The sequence below is a fragment of the Alosa pseudoharengus genome, unplaced genomic scaffold (genome assembly GCF_046254945.1).
Source record: "Alosa pseudoharengus isolate Yale_2024_CS ecotype anadromous, Long Island Sound unplaced genomic scaffold, YU_APseudo_1.1 YU_APseudo_1.1_scf_2, whole genome shotgun sequence".
In the NCBI taxonomy this organism is placed as follows: Eukaryota; Metazoa; Chordata; class Actinopteri; order Clupeiformes; family Clupeidae; genus Alosa; species Alosa pseudoharengus.
In genome coordinates, this window is record NW_027468663.1 from 20,621,937 (window position 1) to 20,624,436 (window position 2,500).

General features: G+C 41.4%; 1 protein-coding gene across 1 annotated transcript in view; it reads right to left on the reverse strand.

The window, feature by feature from the left end:
* The window catches only part of sema6ba (sema domain, transmembrane domain (TM), and cytoplasmic domain, (semaphorin) 6Ba), a 33,797-nt gene that overhangs the window by 21,303 nt on the left and 9,994 nt on the right, over positions 1–2,500 (reverse strand). The window contains exon 5 of the mRNA XM_076295839.1: positions 1,078–1,176. Within this exon, the coding sequence (XP_076151954.1) occupies positions 1,078–1,176 (99 nt within the window). The remainder of the gene's footprint in view (positions 1–1,077; positions 1,177–2,500) is intronic.

The following is a 2,500-nucleotide window of genomic DNA, read 5'->3' on the forward strand; positions in this document are numbered from 1 at the left end:
ACTGTATAAAGAAATATTAAACAGCAGATATGAAAAGAGACATAACTGATTACAATGAGGACATGTCCAGCTATTTGGCAGCTTTGGTTGGCTATCATCAAAAGGATGAAGGAAGAACAGTTTTCTTTAAAAAGATTAGCTTGATATTTATAATTCATTATAAATCATGATCTGTCAGTGAGAGACTGACTTCAGAGTGCAACCACTTTTACCAACTGTGGGATCTACCATACGACACAGACTCAAAAGACAAATTCATTCCTTGAAGTAATAGTAGTTGGATGCCTTGACATATCAGTAGAGGATTGTGTTGAGGCATTCAATATGCAAGAGTCCCTGAGATGCTTGGCCTGTGGGAATGTTGCCCTAGTAAGTCTGTGGCCTCACAGCTCAGCATTAGGCCCGACACACCAGCGCTCTAAAGTAGGCTGACACACATGGTATGTGCAAAGGAATAGCGCTTGTGTGTTTTATTTTGTTTTATGACAGTGTACCTCTATAGTTACAGAAAAATTGTATATCACCGAAATGGAACACAATGCAATATTTCTAATTTATTTCAGCATCTATTGCATTGCATTACATATGCACTACAACATTTTGTTATTCATTTTATATAAATCATTCATGCATGTAAAAATAGAGGATACACAGGGTATAAACTATTGCTTTAGTAATGCTCCCTGCTGTTTGCATTTTTAGGTCATCGAGTTATGAGTAACATAGTTGTCTCTGCGGCTCTGGGGCGCATTTTTTCCAGTTATGGCAGAAAGGGTCGATTTTTTTTGTGTTATGTGTAATGTACTGAATTTGGCATGGGAGATGAAGTGCTAACACCATGTGATGATGAACTGATGTGCTAACATGTGCAATTGCAAAGACAACTGTCAACATACCAAAAGGCATTTGATGAGCTCTGGTGCAATGACCCATTTCAATGCTGATCATTGTAATTTGAATCACTGCGTCCCTCACACCCCCAAACCAGTGCCATACAGTGCCAGCGTGGTTGTGTCTCAGGGCAGCTATGCCAATGTGTGATAATAAGCCATCATTCAGGCTCTCCTCTATACTCACAGTGTAGTTGGCACACAGCGGGTTGAAGGCATTGGTCCCGCATACAAACAGTCCTCCATACTGGCTCAGAAGCACCTTCATATAATTACGACATTCCTCCTGGGAAAGAGAGAGGGAGAGAATAAGCGAGAGAGAGAGAATTGATTAAGAGTGAAGGCTAGAGAAACAGAAGGCCATGGCGGAAGGCGTAAATATTTACTCTGGTTTACACATCCTTTTTTTCTCCCTCAGCATCATTTATTTTGTACACAGAGACGGCCGGGTGAGGGAGGGAGGGAGGGGGCGAGGGAGGTAGTGTTGTTATTTTATTAGGACAACGAGCTTTAGGGGGAATCCACCCATCACCTGGTGCCTTGGCTTCTATTGGAAATTGAGCACTGAACATGAAAGAAACAGTTGTCCTAAGGAGTATACAGTTCCAGTTTTGTTTCCAGGTTTCAAGCTCAAAACTTTTCATCAACAATCTATTCTGTGCCACGCCACTGTCATCATTCTCCAAGGTAGTAAAAGCAGGAAAGTATCAGATCCCATGATTCTGAAAGCATCGCCACAGTGTGCTTATTGCGTTTTGGAACCAAACTCTTCAAATGGAGATACATTTACGATATGGATGGCTATGTTGACAACACAGTGGCAGTATGTTCCTGCTACAGGTAGAAGTTACACTGCAAAGGTCATGCAATCAGTTCCAAGAGACTAGGTACTGTAAGCTGATTTATGTGCACCATCATGTGCACTGCCAATTACACATTCATTTGGTTAGCCATAAATAAGTTACATTGTGCAGTCTATATTAAGAAATAGGGGAAAAAGATTTCAAATCTGAACCTATCCACATATTCCTATGCACAATGCACATGCTGGTTTGTTACAGTGTGTTCATCCATACTGAGGCTGTAGCACTGCCCCACCAGCAGGACTCTCTGGCAGGAGAGCAGGCTGGCTGCAGGCTGGCAGGGGGGCTGAGTGTTGATACAGATGCTGCTACACTCAATACACTCCCTAGGGCCACATCAGGAAAGAGAGCGAGAATGTAACTGTGTGTGTGTGTGTGTGAGAGAGAGAGCTAGAGAGAGAGAGAAAGAGAGAGAGAGAGAAAGAGAGAGAGAGAGAGAGAGAGTTTTTTTGAGGATGACATTTATGTGTTATACTGGGACTAGGAGTGACTTGTGGTACTAACTTGAAGGCTTTTGGGAAGAAAAAGTAGCCTAAGAGGAGAATAAATACTACGTACAAACATACACACACATAAACACACAATTTATATTGTGTTTGCCACTGCTACTCTCCAGCATGAATCAATATATGACATTGTGGCTTACAAAACAGAGTCAGCTAGTTCAAACATAACCAAATTTATTTCTCAATTCAAATAAGGCAATTCAGTGTGATTGTTGAACAGCACAATGTACAAAAGGGTCAT